The sequence below is a fragment of the Coregonus lavaretus genome, assembly GCF_964263955.1.
Source record: "Coregonus lavaretus genome assembly, contig: HAP1_SCAFFOLD_764, whole genome shotgun sequence".
In the NCBI taxonomy this organism is placed as follows: domain Eukaryota; kingdom Metazoa; phylum Chordata; class Actinopteri; order Salmoniformes; family Salmonidae; genus Coregonus; species Coregonus lavaretus.
In genome coordinates this window covers 194,227-217,448 of record NW_028163916.1, presented here as the reverse complement: position 1 = coordinate 217,448, position 23,222 = coordinate 194,227, and the positions used below count along the sequence as shown (strand labels likewise).

Here is a 23,222-nt window from a genome sequence, read left to right as displayed (position 1 = left end):
ATAGAGAGGAGACTGGGCTGTATAGAGAGGAGACTGGGCTGTATAGAGAGCAGCTGTGGAGACTGGGCTGTATAGAGAGGAGACTGGGCTGTATAGAGAGGAGACTGGGCTGTATAGAGAGGAGACTGGGCTGTATAGAGAGGAGACTGGACTGTATAGAGAGCAGCTGTGGAAACTGGGCTGTATACAGAGGAGCTGTGGAAACTGGGCTGTATAGAGAGGAGACTGGGCTGTATAGAGAGGAGACTGGGCTGTATAGAGAGGAGACTGGGCTGTATAGAGAGCAGCTGTGGAGACTGGGCTGTATAGAGAGCAGCTGTGGAGACTGGGCTGTATAGAGAGGAGACTGGGATGTATAGAGAGGAGACTGGGCTGTATAGAGAGGAGACTGGGCTGTATAGAGAGGAGACTGGGCTGTATAGAGAGGAGACTGGGCTGTATAGAGAGCAGCTGTGGAGACTGGGCTGTATAGAGAGGAGACTGGGCTGTATAGAGAGGAGACTGGGCTGTATAGAGAGGAGACTGGGATGTATAGAGAGGAGACTGGGCTGTATAGAGAGGAGACTGGGCTGTATAGAGAGCAGCTGTGGAGACTGGGCTGTATAGAGAGGTGACTGGGCTGTATAGAGAGGAGACTGGGCTGTATAGAGAGGAGACTGGGCTGTATAGAGAGCAGCTGTGGAGACTGGGCTGTATAGAGAGGAGACTGGGCTGTATAGAGAGGAGACTGGGCTGTATAGAGAGGGGACTGGGCTGTATAGAGAGGAAACTGGGCTGTATAGAGAGGAGACTGGGCTGTATAGAGAGGAGACTGGGCTGTATTGAGAGGAGACTGGGCTGTATAGAGAGGAGACTGGGCTGTATAGAGAGCAGCTGTGGAGACTGGGCTGTATAGAGAGGAGACTGGGCTGTATAGAGAGGAGACTGGGCTGTATAGAGAGCAGCTGTGGAGACTGGGCTGTATAGAGAGGAGACTGGGCTGTATAGAGAGGAGACTGGGCTGTATAGAGAGGAGACTGGGCTGTATAGAGAGGAGACTGGGCTGTATAGAGAGGAGACTGGGCTGTATAGAGAGCAGCTGTGGAGACTGGGCTGTATAGAGAGCAGCTGTGGAGACTGGGCTGTATAGAGAGGAGACTGGGCTGTATAGAGAGGAGACTGGGCTGTATAGAGAGGAGACTGGGCTGTATAGAGAGGAGACTGGGCTGTATAGAGAGGAGACTGGGCTGTATAGAGAGCAGCTGTGGAGACTGGGCTGTATAGAGAGCAGCTGTGGAGACTGGGCTGTATAGAGAGGAGACTGGGCTGTATAGAGAGGAGACTGGGCTGTATAGAGAGGAGACTGGGCTGTATAGAGAGCAGCTGTGGAGACTGGGCTGTATAGAGAGGAGACTGGGCTGTATAGAGAGCAGCTGTGGAGACTGGGCTGTATAGAGAGCAGCTGTGGAGACTGGGCTGTATAGAGAGGAGACTGGGCTGTATAGAGAGGAGACTGGGCTGTATAGAGAGGAGACTGGGCTGTATAGAGAGGAGACTGGGCTGTATAGAGAGGAGACTGGGCTGTATAGAGAGGAGACTGGACTGTATAGAGAGGAGACTGGGCTGTATAGAGAGGAGACTGGGCTGTATAGAGAGGAGACTGGGCTGTATAGAGAGGAGACTGGGCTGTATAGAGAGGAGACTGGGCTGTATAGAGAGGAGACTGGGCTGTATAGAGAGGAGACTGGGCTGTATAGAGAGGAGACTGGGCTGTATAGAGAGGAGACTGGGCTGTATAGAGAGGAGACTGGGCTGTATAGAGAGGAGACTGGACTGTATAGAGAGCAGCTGTGGAAACTGGGCTGTATACAGAGGAGCTGTGGAAACTGGGCTGTATAGAGAGGAGACTGGGCTGTATAGAGAGGAGACTGGGCTGTATAGAGATCAGCTGTGGAGACTGGGCTGTATAGAGAGCAGCTGTGGAGACTGGGCTGTATAGAGAGGAGACTGGGCTGTATAGAGAGGAGACTGGGCTGTATAGAGAGCAGCTGTGGAGACTGGGCTGTATAGAGAGGAGACTGGGCTGTATAGAGAGGAGACTGGGCTGTATAGAGAGGAGACTGGGCTGTATAGAGGAGACTGGGCTGTATAGAGAGGAGACTGGGCTGTATAGAGAGGAGACTGGGCTGTATAGAGAGGGGACTGGGCTGTATAGAGAGGAGACTGGGCTGTATAGAGAGGAGACTGGGCTGTATAGAGAGGAGACTGGGCTGTATAGAGAAGAGACTGGGCTGTATAGAGAGGAGACTGGGCTGTATAGAGAGGAGACTGGGCTGTATAGAGAGGAGACTGGGCTGTATAGAGAGGAGACTGGGCTGTATAGAGAGGAGACTGGGCTGTATAGAGAGGAGACTGGGATGTATAGAGAGGGGACTGGGCTGGATAGAGAGGGGACTGGGCTGTATAGAGAGGAGACTGGGCTGTATAGAGAGGAGACTGGGCTGTATAGAGAGCAGCTGTGGAGACTGGACTGTATAGAGAGGAGACTGGGCTGTATAGAGAGCAGCTGTGGAGACTGGGCTGTATAGAGAGCAGCTGTGGAGACTGGGCTGTATAGAGAGGAGACTGGGCTGTATAGAGAGGAGACTGGGCTGTATAGAGAGGAGACTGGGCTGTATAGAGAGGAGACTGGGATGTATAGAGAGGAGACTGGGCTGTATAGAGAGCAGCTGTGGAGACTGGGCTGTATAGAGAGGAGACTGGGCTGTATAGAGAGCAGCTGTGGAGACTGGGCTGTATAGAGAGGAGACTGGGCTGTATAGAGAGGAGACTGGGCTGTATAGAGAGCAGCTGTGGAGACTGGGCTGTATAGAGAGGAGTCTGGGCTGTATAGAGAGGAGACTGGGCTGTATAGAGAGGAGACTGGACTGTATAGAGAGGAGACTGGGCTGTATAGAGAGGAGACTGGGCTGTATAGAGAGCAGCTGTGGAGACTGGGCTGTATAGAGAGGAGATTGGGCTGTATAGAGAGGAGTCTGGGCTGTATAGAGAGGAGACTGGACTGTATAGAGAGCAGCTGTGGAAACTGGGCTGTATACAGAGGAGCTGTGGAAACTGGGCTGTATAGAGAGGAGACTGGGCTGTATAGAGAGGAGACTGGGCTGTATAGAGAGAAGACTGGGCTGTATAGAGAGCAGCTGTGGAGACTGGGCTGTATAGAGAGCAGCTGTGGAGACTGGGCTGTATAGAGAGGAGACTGGGCTGTATAGAGAGGAGACTGGGCTGTATAGAGAGGAGACTGGGCTGTATAGAGAGGAGACTGGGCTGTATAGAGAGGAGACTGGGCTGTATAGAGAGCAGCTGTGGAGACTGGGCTGTATAGAGAGGAGACTGGGCTGTATAGAGAGGAGACTGGGCTGTATAGAGAGGAGACTGGGCTGTATAGAGAGCAGCTGTGGAGACTGGGCTGTATAGAGAGGAGACTGGGCTGTATAGAGAGGAGACTGGGCTGTATAGAGAGGAGACTGGGCTGTATAGAGAGCAGCTGTGGAGACTGGGCTGTATAGAGAGCAGCTGTGGAGACTGGGCTGTATAGAGAGGAGACTGGGCTGTATAGAGAGGAGACTGGGCTGTATAGAGAGGAGACTGGGCTGTATAGAGAGGAGACTGGGCTGTATAGAGAGGAGACTGGGCTGTATAGAGAGGAGACTGGGCTGTATAGAGAGGAGACTGGGCTGTATAGAGAGGAGACTGGGCTGTATAGAGAGGAGACTGGGCTGTATAGAGAGGAGACTGGGCTGTATAGAGAGCAGCTGTGGAGACTGGGCTGTATAGAGAGGAGACTGGGCTGTATAGAGAGGAGACTGGGCTGTATAGAGAGCAGCTGTGGAGACTGGGCTGTATAGAGAGGAGACTGGGCTGTATAGAGAGGAGACTGGGCTGTATAGAGAGGAGACTGGGCTGTATAGAGAGGAGACTGGGCTGTATAGAGAGGAGACTGGGCTGTATAGAGAGGAGACTGGGCTGTATAGAGAGCAGCTGTGGAGACTGGGCTGTATAGAGAGGTGACTGGGCTGTATAGAGAGGATACTGGGCTGTATAGAGAGGAGACTGGGCTGTATAGAGAGCAGCTGTGGAGACTGGGCTGTATAGAGAGGAGACTGGGCTGTATAGAGAGGAGACTGGGCTGTATAGAGAGGGGACTGGGCTGTATAGAGAGGAAACTGGGCTGTATAGAGAGGAGACTGGGCTGTATAGAGAGGAGACTGGGCTGTATTGAGAGGAGACTGGGCTGTATAGAGAGGAGACTGGGCTGTATAGAGAGCAGCTGTGGAGACTGGGCTGTATAGAGAGGAGACTGGGCTGTATAGAGAGGAGACTGGGCTGTATAGAGAGCAGCTGTGGAGACTGGGCTGTATAGAGAGGAGACTGGGCTGTATAGAGAGTAGACTGGGCTGTATAGAGAGGAGACTGGGCTGTATAGAGAGGAGACTGGGCTGTATAGAGAGGAGACTGGGCTGTATAGAGAGCAGCTGTGGAGACTGGGCTGTATAGAGAGCAGCTGTGGAGACTGGGCTGTATAGAGAGGAGACTGGGCTGTATAGAGAGGAGACTGGGCTGTATAGAGAGGAGACTGGGCTGTATAGAGAGGAGACTGGGCTGTATAGAGAGGAGACTGGGCTGTATAGAGAGTAGACTGGGCTGTATAGAGAGGAGACTGGGCTGTATAGAGAGGAGACTGGGCTGTATACAGAGGAGACTGGGCTGTATAGAGAGGAGACTGGGCTGTATAGAGAGGAGATTGGGCTGTATAGAGAGGAGACTGGGCTGTATAGAGAGCAGCTGTGGAGACTGGGCTGTATAGAGAGGAGCTGTGGAGACTGGACTGTATAGAGAGGAGACTGGGCTGTATAGAGAGGAGACTGGGCTGTATAGAGAAGATACTGGGCTGTATAGAGAGGAGACTGGGCTGTATAGAGAGTAGACTGGGCTGTATAGAGAGGAGACTGGGCTGTATAGAGAGGAGACTGGGCTGTATAGAGAGGAGACTGGGCTGTATAGAGAGGAGACTGGGCTGTATAGAGAGCAGCTGTGGAGACTGGGCTGTATAGAGAGGAGACTGGGCTGTATAGAGAGGAGACTGGGCTGTATAGAGAGCAGCTGTGGAGACTGGGCTGTATAGAGAGCAGCTGTGGAGACTGGACTGTATAGAGAGGAGACTGGGCTGTATAGAGAGGAGACTGGGCTGTATAGAGAGGAGACTGGGCTGTATAGAGAGGAGACTGGGCTGTATAGAGAGGGGACTGGGCTGTATAGAGAGGAGACTGGGCTGTATAGAGAGGAGACTGGGCTGTATAGAGAGGAGACTGGACTGTATAGAGAGGAGACTGGGCTGTATAGAGAGGAGACTGGGCTGTATAGAGAGGAGACTGGGCTGTATAGAGAGGAGACTGGGCTGTATAGAGAGGAGACTGGGCTGTATAGAGAGGAGACTGGGCTGTATAGAGAGGAGACTGGGCTGTATAGAGAGGAGACTGGGCTGTATAGAGAGGAGACTGGGCTGTATAGAGAGGAGACTGGGCTGTATAGAGAGGAGACTGGGCTGTATAGAGAGGAGACTGGGCTGTATAGAGAGGAGACTGGGCTGTATAGAGAGGAGACTGGACTGTATAGAGAGCAGCTGTGGAAACTGGGCTGTATACAGAGGAGCTGTGGAAACTGGGCTGTATAGAGAGGAGACTGGGCTGTATAGAGAGGAGACTGGGCTGTATAGAGATCAGCTGTGGAGACTGGGCTGTATAGAGAGCAGCTGTGGAGACTGGGCTGTATAGAGAGGAGACTGGGCTGTATAGAGAGGAGACTGGGCTGTATAGAGAGGAGACTGGGCTGTATAGAGAGGAGACTGGGCTGTATAGAGAGGAGACTGGGCTGTATAGAGAGGAGACTGGGGTGTATAGAGAGGGGACTGGGCTGTATAGAGAGGGGACTGGGCTGTATAGAGAGGAGACTGGGCTGTATAGAGAGGAGACTGGGCTGTATAGAGAAGAGACTGGGCTGTATAGAGAGGAGACTGGGCTGTATAGAGAGGAGACTGGGCTGTATAGAGAGGAGACTGGGCTGTATAGAGAGGAGACTGGGCTGTATAGAGAGGAGACTGGGCTGTATAGAGAGGAGACTGGGATGTATAGAGAGGGGACTGGGCTGGATAGAGAGGGGACTGGGCTGTATAGAGAGGAGACTGGGCTGTATAGAGAGGAGACTGGGCTGTATAGAGAGCAGCTGTGGAGACTGGGCTGTATAGAGAGGAGACTGGGCTGTATAGAGAGGAGACTGGGCTGTATAGAGAGGAGACTGGGCTGTATAGAGAGGAGACTGGGCTGTATAGAGAGGAGACTGGGCTGTATAGAGAGGAGACTGGGCTGTATAGAGAGCAGCTGTGGAGACTGGGCTGTATAGAGAGCAGCTGTGGAGACTGGGCTGTATAGAGAGGAGACTGGGCTGTATAGAGAGGAGACTGGGCTGTATAGAGAGGAGACTGGGCTGTATAGAGAAGAGACTGGGCTGTATAGAGAGGAGACTGGGCTGTATAGAGAGGAGACTGGGCTGTATAGAGAGGAGACTGGGCTGTATAGAGAGGAGACTGGGCTGTATAGAGAGGAGACTGGGCTGTATAGAGAGGAGACTGGGATGTATAGAGAGGGGACTGGGCTGGATAGAGAGGGGACTGGGCTGTATAGAGAGGAGACTGGGCTGTATAGAGAGGAGACTGGGCTGTATAGAGAGCAGCTGTGGAGACTGGGCTGTATAGAGAGGAGACTGGGCTGTATAGAGAGGAGACTGGGCTGTATAGAGAGCAGCTGTGGAGACTGGGCTGTATAGAGAGCAGCTGTGGAGACTGGGCTGTATAGAGAGGAGACTGGGCTGTATAGAGAGGAGACTGGGCTGTATAGAGAGGAGACTGGGCTGTATAGAGAGCAGCTGTGGAGACTGGGATGTATAGAGAGGAGACTGGGCTGTATAGAGAGCAGCTGTGGAGACTGGGCTGTATAGAGAGGAGACTGGGCTGTATAGAGAGCAGCTGTGGAGACTGGGCTGTATAGAGAGGAGACTGGGCTGTATAGAGAGGAGACTGGGCTGTATAGAGAGGAGACTGGACTGTATAGAGAGGAGACTGGGCTGTATAGAGAGGAGACTGGGCTGTATAGAGAGCATCTGTGGAGACTGGGCTGTATAGAGAGGAGACTGGGCTGTATAGAGAGGAGTCTGGGCTGTATAGAGAGGAGACTGGACTGTATAGAGAGCAGCTGTGGAAACTGGGCTGTATACAGAGGAGCTGTGGAAACTGGGCTGTATAGAGAGGAGACTGGGCTGTATAGAGAGGAGACTGGGCTGTATAGAGAGCAGCTGTGGAGACTGGGCTGTATAGAGAGGAGACTGGGCTGTATAGAGAGGAGACTGGGCTGTATAGAGAGGAGACTGGGCTGTATAGAGAGGAGACTGGGCTGTATAGAGAGGAGACTGGGCTGTATAGAGAGCAGCTGTGGAGACTGGGCTGTATAGAGAGGAGACTGGGCTGTATAGAGAGGAGACTGGGCTGTATAGAGAGGGGACTGGGCTGTATAGAGAGGAAACTGGGCTGTATAGAGAGGAGACTGGGCTGTATAGAGAGGAGACTGGGCTGTATAGAGAGGAGACTGGGCTGTATAGAGAGGGGACTGGGCTGTATAGAGAGGAGACTGGGCTGTATAGAGAGGAGACTGGGCTGTATAGAGAGGAGACTGGGCTGTATAGAGAGCAGCTGTGGAGACTGGGCTGTATAGAGAGGAGACTGGGCTGTATAGAGAGGAGACTGGGCTGTATAGAGAGGAGACTGGGCTGTATAGAGAGCAGCTGTGGAGACTGGGCTGTATAGAGAGCAGCTGTGGAGACTGGGCTGTATAGAGAGGAGACTGGGCTGTATAGAGAGGAGACTGGACTGTATAGAGAGGAGACTGGGCTGTATAGAGAGGAGACTGGGCTGTATAGAGAGCAGCTGTGGAGACTGGACTGTATAGAGAGGAGACTGGACTGAATAGAGAGGAGACTGGGCTGTATAGAGAGGAGACTGGGCTGTATAGAGAGCAGCTGTGGAGACTGGGCTGTATAGAGAGCAGCTGTGGAGACTGGGCTGTATAGAGAGGAGACTGGGCTGTATAGAGAGGAGACTGGGCTGTATAGAGAGGAGACTGGGCTGTATAGAGAGCAGCTGTGGAGACTGGGCTGTATAGAGAGCAGCTGTGGAAACTGGGCTGTATAGAGAGGAGACTGGGCTGTATAGAGAGGAGACTGGGCTGTATAGAGAGGAGACTGGGCTGTATAGAGAGCAGCTGTGGAGACTGGGCTGTATAGAGAGCAGCTGTGGAGACTGGGCTGTATAGAGAGGAGACTGGGCTGTATAGAGAGGAGACTGGGCTGTATAGAGAGGAGACTGGGCTGTATAGAGAGGAGACTGGGCTGTATAGAGAGGAGACTGGGCTGTATAGAGAGGAGACTGGGCTGTATAGAGAGGAGACTGGGCTGTATAGAGAGGAGACTGGGCTGTATAGAGAGGGGACTGGGCTGTATAGAGAGGAGACTGGGCTGTATAGAGAGGAGACTGGGCTGTATAGAGAGGAGACTGGGCTGTATAGAGAGGAGACTGGGCTGTATAGAGAGGAGACTGGGCTGTATAGAGAGGAGACTGGGCTGTATAGAGAGCAGCTGTGGAGACTGGGCTGTATAGAGAGGAGACTGGGCTGTATAGAGAGGAGACTGGGCTGTATAGAGAGGAGACTGGGCTGTATAGAGAGCAGCTGTGGAGACTGGGCTGTATAGAGAGGAGACTGGGCTGTATAGAGAGGAGACTGGGCTGTATAGAGAGGGGACTGGGCTGTATAGAGAGGAAACTGGGCTGTATAGAGAGGAGACTGGGCTGTATAGAGAGGAGACTGGGCTGTATTGAGAGGAGACTGGGCTGTATAGAGAGGAGACTGGGCTGTATAGAGAGCAGCTGTGGAGACTGGGCTGTATAGAGAGGAGACTGGGCTGTATAGAGAGGAGACTGGGCTGTATAGAGAGCAGCTGTGGAGACTGGGCTGTATAGAGAGGAGACTGGGCTGTATAGAGAGGAGACTGGGCTGTATAGAGAGGAGACTGGGCTGTATAGAGAGGAGACTGGGCTGTATAGAGAGGAGACTGGGCTGTATAGAGAGCAGCTGTGGAGACTGGGCTGTATAGAGAGGAGACTGGGCTGTATAGAGAGGAGACTGGGCTGTATAGAGAGGAGACTGGGCTGTATAGAGAGTAGACTGGGCTGTATAGAGAGGAGACTGGGCTGTATAGAGAGGAGACTGGGCTGTATAGAGAGGAGACTGGGCTGTATAGAGAGGAGACTGGGCTGTATAGAGAGGAGATTGGGCTGTATAGAGAGGAGACTGGGCTGTATAGATAGCAGCTGTGGAGACTGGGCTGTATAGAGAGGAGCTGTGGAAACTGGGCTGTATAGAGAGGAGACTGGGCTGTATAGAGAGGAGACTGGGCTGTATAGAGAAGATACTGGGCTGTATAGAGAGGAGACTGGGCTGTATAGAGAGTAGACTGGGCTGTATAGAGAGTAGACTGGGCTGTATAGAGAGGAGACTGGGCTGTATAGAGAGGAGACTGGGCTGTATAGAGAGGAGACTGGGCTGTATAGAGAGCAGCTGTGGAGACTGGGCTGTATAGAGAGGAGACTGGGCTGTATAGAGAGGAGACTGGGCTGTATAGAGAGCAGCTGTGGAGACTGGGCTGTATAGAGAGGAGACTGGGCTGTATAGAGAGGAGACTGGGCTGTATAGAGAGGAGACTGGGCTGTATAGAGAGGAGACTGGGCTGTATAGAGAGGAGACTGGGCTGTATAGAGAGGAGACTGGGCTGTATAGAGAGGGGACTGGGCTGTATAGAGAGGAGACTGGGCTGTATAGAGAGGAGACTGGGCTGTATAGAGAGGAGACTGGGATGTATAGAGAGGAGACTGGGCTGTATAGAGAGGAGACTGGGCTGTATAGAGAGGAGACTGGGCTGTATAGAGAGGGGACTGGGCTGTATAGAGAGGAGACTGGGCTGTATAGAGAGGGGACTGGGCTGTATAGAGAGGAGACTGGGCTGTATAGAGAGGAGCTGTGGAGACTGGGCTGTATAGAGAGCAGCTGTGGAGACTGGGCTGTATAGAGAGGAGACTGGGCTGTATAGAGAGGAGACTGGGCTGTATAGAGAGGAGACTGGGCTGTATAGAGAGCAGCTGTGGAGACTGGGCTGTATAGAGAGGAGACTGGGCTGTATAGAGAGGAGACTGGGCTGTATAGAGAGGAGACTGGGCTGTATAGAGAGGAGACTGGGCTGTATAGAGAGGAGACTGGGCTGTATAGAGAGGAGACTGGGCTGTATAGAGAGGAGACTGGGCTGTATAGAGAGGAGCTGTGGAGACTGGGCTGTATAGAGAGGAGCTGTGGAGACTGGGCTGTATAGAGAGCAGCTGTGGAGACTGGGATGTATAGAGAGGAGACTGGGCTGTATAGAAAGGAGCTGTGGAGACTGGGCTGTATAGAGAGGAGACTGGGCTGTATAGAGAGGGGACTGGGCTGTATAGAGAGCAGCTGTGGAGACTGGACTGTATAGAGAGGAGACTGGGCTGTATAGAGAGGGGACTGGGCTGTATAGAGAGGAGACTGGGCTGTATAGAGAGGAGACTGGGCTGTATAGAGAGGAGCTGTGGAGACTGGGCTGTATAGAGAGGAGACTGGGCTGTATAGAGAGGAGACTGGGCTGTATAGAGAGGAGACTGGGCTGTATAGAGAGGAGACTGGGCTGTATAGAGAGGAGACTGGGCTGTATAGAGAGGAGACTGGGCTGTATAGAGAGCAGCTGTGGAGACTGGACTCTCTTTATTCTATCAGCCTTTGTTCCGTCTCGGTCAGCTGACACGGGGCTATTCTCTCCTCTACTCTCTCAGCCTTTGTTCCGTCTCGGCCAGCTGACACGGGGCTATTCTCTCCTACTCTCTCAGCCTTTGTTCCGTCTCGGCCAGCTGACACAGGGCTATTCTCGCCTCTACTCTCTCAGCCTTTGTTCCGTCTCGGCCAGCTGACACGGGGCTATTCTCTCCTACTCTCTCAGCCTTTGTTCCGTCTCGGTCAGCTGACACGGGGCTATTCTCTCCTACTCTCTCAGCCTTTGTTCCGTCTCGGCCAGCTGACACGGGGCTATTCTCTCCTCTACTCTCTCAGCCTTTGTTCCGTCTCGGTCAGCTGACACGGGGCTATTCTCTCCTCTACTCTCTCAGCCTTTGTTCCGTCTCGGCCAGCTGACACGGGGCTATTCTCTCCTACTCTCTCAGCCTTTGTTCCGTCTCGGCCAGCTGACACGGGGCTATTCTCTCCTACTCTCTCAGCCTTTGTTCCGTCTCGGCCAGCTGACACGGGGCTATTCTCTCCTACTCTCTCAGCCTTTGTTCCGTCTCGGCCAGCTGACACAGGGCTATTCTCTCCTCTACTCTCTCAGCCTTTGTTCCGTCTCGGTCAGCTGACACGGGGCTATTCTCTCCTCTACTGCTCCTCCTGCTATCTTCTGCTGCTCTGTGCTCTACTGTCAGCACCCTTCCTTCATATTGATCTGTTAGTAACGTTATTCTCTGTGTTGTCACCAGCCTGTGTTGCTGTCTGTTAGTAATGTTATTCTCTGTGTTGTCACCAGCCTGTGTTGCTGTCTGTTAGTAATGTTATTCTCTGTGTTGTCACCAGCCTGTGTTGCTGTCTGTTAGTAACGTTATTCTCTGTGTTGTCACCAGCCTGTGTTGCTGTCTGTTAGTAACGTTATTCTCTGTGTTGTCTCCAGCCTGTGTTGCTGTCTGTTAGTAATATTATTCTCTGTGTTGTCACCAGCCTGTGTTGCTGTCTGTTAGTAATATTATTCTCTGTGTTGTCACCAGCCTGTGTTGCTGTCTGTTAGTAACGTTATTCTCTGTGTTGTCACCAGCCTGTGTTGCTGTCTGTTAGTAACGTTATTCTCTGTGTTGTCACCAGCCTGTGTTGCTGTCTGTTAGTAATGTTATTCTCTGTGTTGTCACCAGCCTGTGTTGCTGTCTGTTAGTAATGTTATTCTCTGTGTTGTCACCAGCCTGTGTTGCTGTCTGTTAGTAACGTTATTCTCTGTGTTGTCACCAGCCTGTGTTGCTGTCTGTTAGTAACGTTATTCTCTGTGTTGTCACCAGCCTGTGTTGCTGTCTGTTAGTAACGTTATTCTCTGTGTTGTCTCCAGCCTGTGTTGCTGTCTGTTAGTAATATTATTCTCTGTGTTGTCACCAGCCTGTGTTGCTGTCTGTTAGTAACGTTATTCTCTGTGTTGTCACCAGCCTGTGTTGCTGTCTGTTAGTAATATTATTCTCTGTGTTGTCACCAGCCTGTGTTGCTGTCTGTTAGTAACGTTATTCTCTGTATTGTCACCAGCCTGTGTTGCTGTCTGTTAGTAACGTTATTCTCTGTGTTGTCACCAGCCTGTGTTGCTGTCTGTTAGTAATGTTATTCTCTGTGTTGTCACCAGCCTGTGTTGCTGTCTGTTAGTAACGTTATTCTCTGTGTATTCTCATCAATGTGATGGCTCAGTGCAGTCATGTATGACAGCATGTCCATAGACGTCCGTGGTGTCTGAGAGCTGGTGCTTTGTACTTCTCCATCCAGGCCGTCAGTTTTTCGACATGGCATGTTGTAGTCTGGTTGTAGACATGCCATCAGGGCAGTGAAGCCGACGTCCTCTACCGTTGATAATGGCTGCATATCAACTCCAATCCTCCTCTACCGTTGATAATGGCTGCATATCCACTCCAATCCTCCTCTACCGTTGATAATGGCTGCATATCCACTCCAATCCTCCTCTACCGTTGATAATGGCTGCATATCCACTCCAATCCTCCTCTACCGTTGATAATGGCTGCATATCCACTCCAATCCTCCTCTACCGTTGATAATGGCTGCATATCAACTCCAATCCTCCTCTACCGTTGATAATGGCTGCATATCCACTCCAATCCTCCTCTACCGTTGATAATGGCTGCATATCCACTCCAATCCTCCTCTACCGTTGATAATGGCTGCATATCCACTCCAATCCTCCTCTACCGTTGATAATGGCTGCATATCCACTCCAATCCTCCTCTACCGTTGATAATGGCTGCATATCCACTCCAATCCTTTCTGTAATCAGCGCTGGGATTCTCTCACTTCCTCCCTCATTGTATTGCTGCCAACAACAGGTTGGGTGTCATGGTGACTCCCTTTCAGATGGTTACGCATTCCACCTGTACTGCCATTGCAGCTCAATTCCACCTTGCAAAGTTTGCATTTATTTCACCACCTTCTCATCTAACTTCTCAAAGTATTGCCATACAGGCCTAGGCTGTTGTTTCTTCCCTATGTCACTCTCTGCCATGTTTCCAACCGTTAACGACCATGACGTACGGAGCGCTTTATATCCGTGGGAAATCATTTGAAAATATGCATATTTCGTCCTACTAACGTGTCCCTTTATGATGATGATCAGGACCTGTTAACGGTCGTTTTGTGATAACTACACTGTCATTTTTAATTTTGTAAAAATAAAATCCTGATGTCGTTAGAACGTTGAAATGTTAACCCAACTACTGTACTGGGTTGTATTCTCCAGCCTGTCCTGGTGTCCGGGCTCCATAAGCCTCTGAATGCAGCTCTGTGGAAGGCTGAGAGCTTCAACCAGGAGTTTGCTGACCACCAGGGAGACCTGCTCAACTGTAAAGATGGAGTTATCTCTAACTCTGGAATCAAGGAGTTCTGGGACGGCTTCGAGGACCTCACCAGTGAGTAGCCTTAATAATGTATCAGGTTATTGATCGAGGACCTCACCAGTGAGTAGCCTTAATAATGTATCTGGTTATTGATCGAGGACCTCACCAGTGAGTAGCCTTTATAATGTATCAGGTTATTGATCGAGGACCTCACCAGTGAGTAGCCTTTATAATGTATCAGGTTATTGATCGAGGACCTCACCAGTGAGTAGCCTTTATAATGTATCAGGTTATTGATCGAGGACCTCACCAGTGAGTAGCCTTTATAATGTATCAGGTTATTGATCGAGGACCTCACCAGTGAGTAGCCTTTATAATGTATCAGGTTATTGATCGAGGACCTCACCAGTGAGTAGCCTTAATAATGTATCAGGTTATTGATCGAGGACCTCACCAGTGAGTAGCCTTAATAATGTATCTGGTTATTGATCGAGGACCTCACCAGTGAGTAGCCTTTATAATGTATCTGGTTATTGATCGAGGACCTCACCATTGAGTAGCCTTAATAATGTATCAGGTTATTGATCGAGGACCTCACCAGTGAGTAGCCTTAATAATGTATCTGGTTATTGATCGAGGACCTCACCAGTGAGTAGCCTTAATAATGTATCTGGTTATTGATAATAATAGTATAGAGTATTCATATTATTAGTAATAATAATAGATTATTAATAATTAAGTGTATTGATTATATACACTGAGTATACCAAACATTAGGAACACCTTCCTCATATTGCGTTGCACCCCCCCTTTTGCCCTCAGAACAGCCTCAATTCATTGAAGCATGGACTCTACAAGGTGTCGAACGCATTCCACAGGGATGCTGGCCCATGTTGACTCCAATGCTTCCCACCATTGTGTCAAGTTGGCTGGATGTCCTTTGGGTGGTGGACCATTCTTGATATACAGTGCATTCGGAAATTATTCAGACCCCTTGACTTTTTCCACATTTTGTTACTTTACAGCCTTATTCTAAAATGGATTAAATAAATAAAAATCCTCATAAATATATACACAATACCCCATAATGACAGTGAAAACAGGTTTTTAGAAATTTTTGCAAATGTATAAAAAAAAAAAAACATATACCTTATTTACATAAGTATTCAGACCCTTTGCTATGAGACTCTAAATTGAGCTCAGGTGCACCCTGTTTCCATTTATCATCCTTGAGATGTTTCTACAACTTGATTGGAATCCACCTGTGGTAAATTCAATTGATTGGACATGGTTTGGAAAGGCACACACCTGTCTAGATAAGGTCCCACAGTTGACAGTGCATGTTAGAGCAAAAACAAGCCATGAGGTCGAAGGAATTGTCCGTAGACCTCCGAGACAGGATTGTGTTGAGGCACAGATCTGGGGAAGGGTACCAAAACATTTCTGCAGCATTGAAGGTCCCCAAGAACACAGTGGCCTCCATCATTCTTAAATGGAAGAAGTTTGGAACCACCAAGACTCTTCCTAGAGCTGGCCGCACTGCCAAACTGAGCAATCGGGGGAGAAGGGCCTTGGTCAGGGAGGTGACCAAGAACCCGATGGTCACTCTGACAGAGCTCCAGAGTTCCTCTGTGGAGATGGGAGAACCTTCCAGAAGGACAACCATCTCTGCAGCACTCCACCAATCAGGCCTTTATGGTAGAGTGGCCAGACGGAAGCCACTCCTCAGTAAAAGGCACATGTCAGCCCGCTTGGAGTTTGCCAAAAGGCACCTAAAGGACTCTCAGACCATGAGAAACAAGATTCTCTGGTCTGATGAAACCAAGATTGAACTCTTTGGCCTGAATGCCAAGTGTCATGTCTGGAGGAAACCTGGCACCATCCCTACGGTGAAGCATGGTGGTGGCAGCATCATGCTGTGGGGATGTTTTTCAGGATCGAGGGATCGAGGGAAAGATGAATGGAGCAAAGTACAGAGAGATCCTTGATGAAAATCGGCTCCAGAACGGGGGGGGGGGGGGGGGGGAGCTTCACCTTCCAACAGCACAAGTCAATGCAGGAGTGGCTTCGGGACAAGTCTCCGAATGTCCTTGAGTGGCCCAGCCAGAGCCCGGACTTGAACCTGATCGAACATCTCTGGAGAGACCTGAAAATAGCTGTGCAGCAACGCTCCCCATCCAACCTGACAGAGCTTGAGAGGCTCTGCAGAGAAGAATGGGAGAAACTCCTCAAATACAGGTGTGCCAAGCTTGTAGCGTCATACCCAAGAAGACTCAAGGCTGTAATCGCTGCCAAAGTTGCTTCAACAAAGTACTGAGTAAATGGTCTGAATACTTATGTAAATGTGATATTTCAATGTTTTTATTTGTAATACATTTGCAAAAAAAATTAAAAACTTGTTTTTGCTTTGTCATTATGGGTTATTCTGTGTATATTGATGAAGGGAAAAAACTATTTGCGGTAGATTTCAATTTAGAATAAGGCTGTAACTTAACAGAATGTGGAAAAAGTAAAGGGGTCTGAATACTTTCCGAATGCACTGTACAAGGGGAACTGTTGAGCGTGAAAAACCCAGCAGTTTTGCAGTTCTTGACACAAACTGATGCGCCTGGCACCTACTACCATACCCCGTTAGAAAGGCACTTAAATATTGTTTCTTGCCCATTCACCCTCTGAATGGCGCACACATCACAGTATTTTTCACATGTTTAATGGTATTTGACGGTATTTTATGTTTTTGAATAATAAAAGTTCTAAATTCGCTTTATGAGTCGACCCTAGGGTGGCAACGCATACATTCTAAGTGATTTCAATGGGTCTTTCTCCATTCTAATTGTTTTACACTGTACAATTCAACTTCAACCCCCCCAAAAAAATCAGCATTTTCATAATTTTCATCCATTTCTTTCCCTCATTTGAGATCATTTCCACAGTCCCTCTTAGGGCTGCATGAGATGGGCATACGATCCAGGCCGTACTTTTAACCAAACGTTGCAACTGCGATTTGACTTGCGATTCAGAGAAAAACAATTGGGTGAACTGTTGGAATCATGGAAATAGAATGATTATTCTAATTCTATAGTAAGAATATAATGGTGGGCACTTTGAATACAGTGTTGTTTGACATATCAACAAATGAAAATGCCAGGGAGGAGTTATTGTGACCAGGTAGGAACCAAAGTTTTGATAAGTGTTTCCTAGGGGACCCTATAATCTTTGGCTACATGAAATGTTTCATCTTAGCTACTTCATGTTTGCAAAGATATTCATGCTTTGCGTATTCCTCTTTGATTTAGAAGATACTGTTGCCTGAACAACATGCTGATCTAGACCTACACCATCACTGCTATTACCAGGCTGTGTACATTAGCTAGTTACGTTTGCTCTGACGCAGTACATTTATTAGCTAGCTAGCCAGCTAACTAGCGAGTAGCATTAGCGGCTAACAGGATTTAGGCCCAACTTATTAAGAAAAGACAAACTAGCTGTTTGCAGATGTAAGAAACACAAACTAATAGTGTAATTAAAGAACACTAGTGGGTTTATATTAAGAAGCAAAGTGGGAACAGCATCGTTGTCATCAACATTGTTGCTTATGCTGCAGTGACATTGCAGACTGAATGCAAGTGTCTCGTGGTCAAGCAACAACAAATATGCTCCTTGAGTAACGGGGGTGGGGCTAAGTCTGTGTGAGGCTAGGTCTGTGTCGAAAGCGGCATGGAGAGAGGACTCAATTAGCGGAGTGAACTAAAAAAATTGACGTTATACACAGCGTATCACATTTAACAAACCAAACATTCAAATACCTTTAAAGAAGGTGTCATGACAGTCCTGGGAGGATCCAAAACGAGTCAGATCAGGTTTGCACTGGGAGCTTCAACCAGACCCCCTCCCACCCGCAGAGGGAACTGTGGGGTTTTGACACCTCACACCCTGTTGGAAATCAAGGATTAGACCTTTCAGCTACATCCCTCTCCAAATCAACACAGGAAAGTTCCTTTGTCTACAGAGACTTTTCCCGCCGAAACTCTTAACACGTTCTAAAGCGAATATTGGAAAAATATTCCTAACAGAGAATGTGGGGACTGGTCAGAGGCGAGCTAAAGAATCATCATTTCATATGGGTTATTATTTTGTGATGTCATTACAACTGTTATAAAGTAAATACTGTAACTTGAACAGTATATACACTACATGTACCAAGTCTCCATTCTTTACGTTGTATATGAAATATAAAAAAATGACAGGAGTATTTTTGTTAAGATAGGAATGTGATTTTATGAGCCATGAGATAATTTGTCTCCTATAAACTTTTGCACAGTAAGTAGCCACGCCCCGAGTGAGGTCAGAGGGTGTGTCAGCCTGACGGAACCGTCCCTTTCGACCAGAGTTCATAAAAGCTTGGTAGAGAAATGAACCTTCAGACCAGAGTTCATAAAGGCTTGGTAGAGAAATGAACCTTCAGACCAGAGTTCATAAAGGCTTGGTAGAGAAATTAACCTTTCGACCAGAGTTCATAAAGGCTTGGTAGAGAAATGAACCTTCAGACCAGAGTTCATAAAGGCTTGGTAGAGAAATTAACCTTTCGACCAGAGTTCATAAAGGCTTGGTAGAGAAATTAACCTTCAGACCAGAGTTCATAAAGGCTTGGTAGAGAAATTAACCTTTCGACCAGAGTTCATAAAAGCTTGGTAGAGAAATTAACCTTTCGACCAGAGTTCATAAAAGCTTGGTAGAGAAATTAACCTTTAGACCAGAAAGACGTGAAGCAGCCGCTACACGTAAAAAATGGTTGCAACATATGAGACCAGAAGAACGACGAGCTGCTGCTCACGTTCAAAGTACGTTTAACCCTGAATCAACACGAGGTAGAGACGACAAGCCACCTCCCGGACAATCACTGGTACGGCTGATTAGCTGTTCTGAGCAAAGTATCTAGAAAAGCGAATTTAAGCAGGACCATCCTACTAAGCTACTCTCATCACCCCACTGGGGACCATCAACACAGCTGGCTAGCCTCTCTTCAAATACGCAACTTCAAGAGCGACAGGAAGAAGAATCTATTCTGCAGGACTACATGACAAGTCATTGGAGCCACGGACAGCTAAGAAGAAGGACATGGTGACCTCTGGTGAACAATCAGAGCCTTACAGCCTCTGGAAGCAACGTCAGCACAAAGCAGCCGCACACAAGCCTAAGATCACCATGCGCAATGCCAAGCGTCAGATGGAGGGGTGTAAAGCTCGCCGCCATTGGACTCTGGAGCAGTGGAAACGCGTTCTCTGGAGTGATGAATCACGCTTCACCATCTGGCAGTCCGACGGACAAATCTGGGTTTGGCGGAAGCCAGGAGAACGCTACCTGCCTCAATGCATAGTGCCAACTGTAAAGTTTGGTGGAGGAGGAATAATGGTCTGGGGCTGTTTTTCATGGTTGGGGCTAGGCCCCTTAGTTCCAGTGAAGGGAAATATTAACGCTACAGCATACAATGACATTCTAGACGATTCTGTGCTTCCAACTTTGTGGCAATAGTTTCAGCAAGACAATGCCCTCGTGCACAAAGCAAGGTCCATACAGAAATGGTTTGTCGAGATCGGTGTGCAAGAACTTAACTTGCCTGCACAGAGCTCTTGACCTCAACCTCATAGAACAACTTTTGGGATGCATTGGAACGCCGACTGCGAACAAGGCCTAATCGCCCAACATCAGTGCCCGACCTCACTGGCTGAATGGAAGCAAGTCCCTATAGCAATGTTCCAACATCTAGTGGAAAGCCTTCCCAGAAGAGTGGAGGCTGTTATAGCAGCAAAGGAGGGACCAACTCTATATTAGTGGCCATGAGATGTTCAACAAGCAGGTGTCCAAATACTTTTGGTCATGTAGTGTATGTTGTAATTGACAATATTAGTAATAATACCAATGTATTGATTATGTTTAGAGGAAAGCATCTTTCCCTATCTATAATCTTACTAAACGATCCTGTGTTCTCACCTGTGTTCCCTCCCCAACTCTCAGAGCGACCCAAGTCTAAAGACGGAGACACCATAGTGTACAGGCTGAAGGACTGGCCATCAGGAGAGGAGTTCATGGCCCTCATGCCTTCCAGGTAGGTCAAGGCCAACTCATCATAGCCAAGCAGACAGTCATAGTCATGGGGATTCTCTACAATCTACTGGTTTGTCTGGGCAGTAGGTCCAGTAGATCCAGCTATATAACACTGTCTAGTAGATCCAGCTATATAACACTGTCTAGTAGGTCCAGCTATATAACACTGTCTAGTAGATCCAGCTATATAACACTGTCTAGTAGATCCAGTAGATCCAGCTATATAACACTGTCTAGTAGATCCAGCTATATAACACTGTCTAGTAGATCCAGCTATATAACACTGTCTAGTAGATCCAGCTATATAACACTGTCTAGTAGATCCAGTAGATCCAGCTATATAACACTGTCTAGTAGATCCAGCTATATAACACTGTCTAGTAGGTCCAGTAGATCCAGCTATATAACACTGTCTAGTAGATCCAGCTATATAACACTGTCTAGTAGATCCAGCTATATAACACTGTCTAGTAGATCCAGCTATATAACACTGTCTAGTAGGTCCAGCTATATAACACTGTCTAGTAGATCCAGCTATATAACACTGTCTAGTAGATCCAGTAGATCCAGCTATATAACACTGTCTAGTAGATCCAGCTATATAACACTGTCTAGTAGATCCAGCTATATAACACTGTCTAGTAGATCCAGCTATATAACACTGTCTAGTAGATCCAGTAGATCCAGCTATATAACACTGTCTAGTAGATCCAGCTATATAACACTGTCTAGTAGATCCAGCTATATAACACTGTCTAGTAGATCCAGCTATATAACACTGTCTAGTAGATCCAGCTATATAACACTGTCCAGTAGATCCAGCTATATAACACTGTCTAGTAGATCCAGTAGATCCAGCTATATAACACTGTCTAGTAGATCCAGCTATATAACACTGTCTATTAGGTCCAGTAGATCCAGCTATATAACACTGTCTAGTAGGTCCAGTATATCCAGCTATATAACACTGTCTAGTAGGTCCAGTAGATCCAGCTATATAACACTGTCTAGTAGATCCAGCTATATAACACTGTCTATTAGGTCCAGTAGATCCAGCTATATAACACTGTCTAGTAGATCCAGTAGATCCAGCTATATAACACTGTCTAGTAGGTCCAGTAGATCCAGCTATATAACACTGTCTAGTAGGTCCAGTAGATCCAGCTATATAACACTGTCTAGTAGATCCAGCTATATAACACTGTCTAGTAGGTCCAGTAGATCCAGCTATATAACACTGTCTAGTAGATCCAGCTATATAACACTGTCTAGTAGATCCAGTAGATCCAGCTATATAACACTGTCTAGTAGGTCCAGTAGATCCAGCTATATAACACTGTCTAGTAGATCCAGCTATATAACACTGTCTATTAGGTCCAGTAGATCCAGCTATATAACACTGTCTAGTAGGTCCAGTATATCCAGCTATATAACACTGTCTAGTAGGTCCAGTAGATCCAGCTATATAACACTGTCTAGTAGATCCAGCTATATAACACTGTCTATTAGGTCCAGTAGATCCAGCTATATAACACTGTCTAGTAGATCCAGTAGATCCAGCTATATAACACTGTCTAGTAGGTCCAGTATATCCAGCTATATAACACTGTCTAGTAGGTCCAGTAGATCCAGCTATATAACACTGTCTAGTAGGTCCAGTAGATCCAGCTATATTAACCTGTCCAGTAGATCCAGCTATATAACACTGTCTAGTAGGTCCAGTAGATCCAGCTATATAACACTGTCTAGTAGATCCAGCTATATAACACTGTCTAGTAGGTCCAGCTATATAACACTGTCTAGTAGGTCCAGTAGATCCAGCTATATAACACTGTCTAGTAGGTCCAGCTATATAACACTGTCTAGTAGATCCAGCTATATAACACTGTCCAGTAGATCCAGCTATATAACACTGTCTAGTAGATCCAGCTATATAACACTGTCTAGTAGGTCCAGCTATATAACACTGTCTAGTAGATCCAGTAGATCCAGCTATATAACACTGTCTAGTAGGTCCAGCTATATAACACTGTCTAGTAGGTCCAGTAGATCCAGCTATATAACACTGTCTAGTAGATCCAGCTATATAACACTGTCTAGTAGATCCAGCTATATAACACTGTCTAGTAGGTCCAGTAGATCCAGCTATATAACACTGTCTAGTAGATCCAGCTATATAACACTGTCTAGTAGGTCCAGCTATATAACACTGTCTAGTAGATCCAGCTATATAACACTGTCTAGTAGATCCAGCTATATAACACTGTCTAGTAGGTCCAGTAGATCCAGCTATATAACACTGTCTAGTAGATCCAGCTATATAACACTGTCTAGTAGGTCCAGCTATATAACACTGTCTAGTAGGTCCAGCTATATAACACTGTCCAGTAGATCCAGCTATATAACACTGTCTAGTAGGTCCAGTAGGTCCAGCTATATAACACTGTCTAGTAGATCCAGCTATATAACACTGTCTAGTAGGTCCAGTAGATCCAGCTATATAACACTGTCTAGTAGATCCAGCTATATAACACTGTCTAGTAGGTCCAGCTATATAACACTGTCTAGTAGGTCCAGCTATATAACACTGTCTAGTAGGTCCAGCTATATAACACTGTCTAGTAGATCCAGCTATATAACACTGTCTAGTAGGTCCAGCTATATAACACTGTCTAGTAGATCCAGCTATATAACACTGTCTAGTAGATCCAGCTATATAACACTGTCTAGTAGGTCCAGTAGATCCAGCTATATAACACTGTCTAGTAGATCCAGCTATATAACACTGTCTAGTAGATCCAGCTATATAACACTGTCTAGTAGATCCAGCTATATAACACTGTCTAGTAGATCCAGCTATATAACACTGTCTAGTAGGTCCAGCTATATAACACTGTCTAGTAGGTCCAGCTATATAACACTGTCTAGTAGATCCAGCTATATAACACTGTCTAGTAGATCCAGTAGATCCAGCTATATAACACTGTCTAGTAGATCCAGTAGATCCAGCTATATAACACTGTCTAGTAGGTCCAGTAGATCCAGCTATATAACACTGTCTAGTAGGTCCAGTAGATCCAGCTATATAACACTGTCTAGTAGATCCAGCTATATAACACTGTCTAGTAGGTCCAGTAGATCCAGCTATATAACACTGTCTAGTAGATCCAGCTATATAACACTGTCTAGTAGATCCAGTAGATCCAGCTATATAACACTGTCTAGTAGGTCCAGTAGATCCAGCTATATAACACTGTCTAGTAGATCCAGCTATATAACACTGTCTATTAGGTCCAGTAGATCCAGCTATATAACACTGTCTAGTAGG

General features: G+C 47.7%; 1 protein-coding gene across 1 annotated transcript in view; it reads left to right on the top strand.

Moving 5' to 3' along the window:
- Positions 1-23,222, top strand: part of LOC311117666 (putative JmjC domain-containing histone demethylation protein 2C) — an 89,861-nt gene that overhangs the window by 32,220 nt on the left and 34,419 nt on the right. Inside the window, exons 7-8 of the mRNA XM_084192599.1 lie at positions 13,693-13,861; positions 19,805-19,895. Coding sequence (XP_084048725.1) covers positions 13,693-13,861; positions 19,805-19,895 — 260 coding nt within the window. The remainder of the gene's footprint in view (positions 1-13,692; positions 13,862-19,804; positions 19,896-23,222) is intronic.